Source organism: Blastomyces gilchristii (assembly GCF_000003855.2).
Source record: "Blastomyces gilchristii SLH14081 genomic scaffold supercont1.6, whole genome shotgun sequence".
NCBI lineage: Eukaryota > Fungi > Ascomycota > Eurotiomycetes > Onygenales > Ajellomycetaceae > Blastomyces > Blastomyces gilchristii.
The window spans coordinates 2,374,975-2,376,187 of NW_003101677.1; the positions used below are offsets into that span (position 1 = coordinate 2,374,975).

The 1,213-nt window shown below is 40.2% G+C and overlaps 1 protein-coding gene across 1 annotated transcript; it reads left to right on the forward strand.

The window, feature by feature from the left end:
* Positions 1 to 273: 273 nt before the first annotated feature.
* On the forward strand, positions 274 to 723 carry BDBG_03997 (uncharacterized protein; the record flags this gene model as incomplete). Its single annotated transcript, XM_002625892.1, has 2 exons — positions 274 to 382; positions 527 to 723. The coding sequence occupies 2 exons, from the start codon at positions 274 to 276 to the stop codon at positions 721 to 723; spliced, it is 306 nt and encodes a 101-aa protein (XP_002625938.1).
* Between the last annotated feature and the right edge of the window lie 490 nt (positions 724 to 1,213).

Below are 1,213 nucleotides of genomic sequence, written 5' to 3' on the forward strand. Positions count from 1 at the left end.
AAAACTGGTCATCTGCATGTGTGATCAGATATCTCTTATGAAGCTGTGTTCACTCTCTCAGTTGTGCTGAAGTATTCAGTCTGAAAATAATGAGAATACAGAGAGAGAGCTCATCTGTTCAGGTCAACTTCTGTTACAAATTCATGACATTTGCATTGCCTTGATTATCCGGATTTTGCAGGTACTCAGAAACTCATCTCTCATTGACAATGAGATTGTGAAAATGCGCTGCAGTGTAAGGACCATTGGTAGAGAACCTAGACATATTCACATATGTCTGGTCAGAGATTGTGTGAGCAGGGAGAGGATGATTGTAGGCCTGCAGAACTGCAGGAGACACTGGCAACACTGAGAGCTTCACAAGAACTGTCAGCTAGAGTCTGTAAGGAATTACTTGTGAGAAGACTTACAGCAAAGAAGAGAACTGCACTGCTTGAAGCCAGGGGCTGGCCTGGGGGAGGAATGGGGTGAGCCGCTGGCCTGAAGATCGGGTGCAGTGATGAGGCTGAAAGAGATGGAGATACAGTTGTGAGCAGCAGCATCTCTGCTCCATCAGCTGGTAAAAAGCAATCAGAGGAGTCACAGGGACACTCACAAGAAGCTCAGCAGCAGTCAGACATTGTTTATGAAGATATTGAAATTGAAAAAATTTTTATTCTTGAGAAGTTCTTGAATCAATATGCAGATATTGTCAGGAACACTCTCTCTCTGTTATCTGAGTGAAAATACTTCACAGATGAATGAGAATACTCACAGTTTGTGAGGATGAAAGCTGTTACAGAAAAAGAGAAAAGAAGATGAGATTCTGTGAACAGATCTGAGATATTTATACTACTCTAGAGAGGTTTGCTTACACTGTGAGTGATTCTGCAGAACAGTCAGATCACTCTAGTAAATAAGAGTGATTGTGAATCACAGGCCTGAATCTTTCTATATGACTACAAAGAGTGATTGCAGACTGCAGACATCTTGATTCTACAATTCTACAGAGTTGATGAAAGAATGGAAAATTCCTCATAATTCTACAGTGTCAAAGAGCAATGATTTGTGAGAATAAATGAAAGATCAACTCATGAATATTTCTCTTTGATGAGAATGATCTCACAGAGAGTGATTCATCTGTGAGATGAATCTGTGTGATGATTATACAAGAATCTCATGAAAATGATTGAGAGTCAACTGAAACCCTTCTGTATGAAAGGTGTGAGATGAA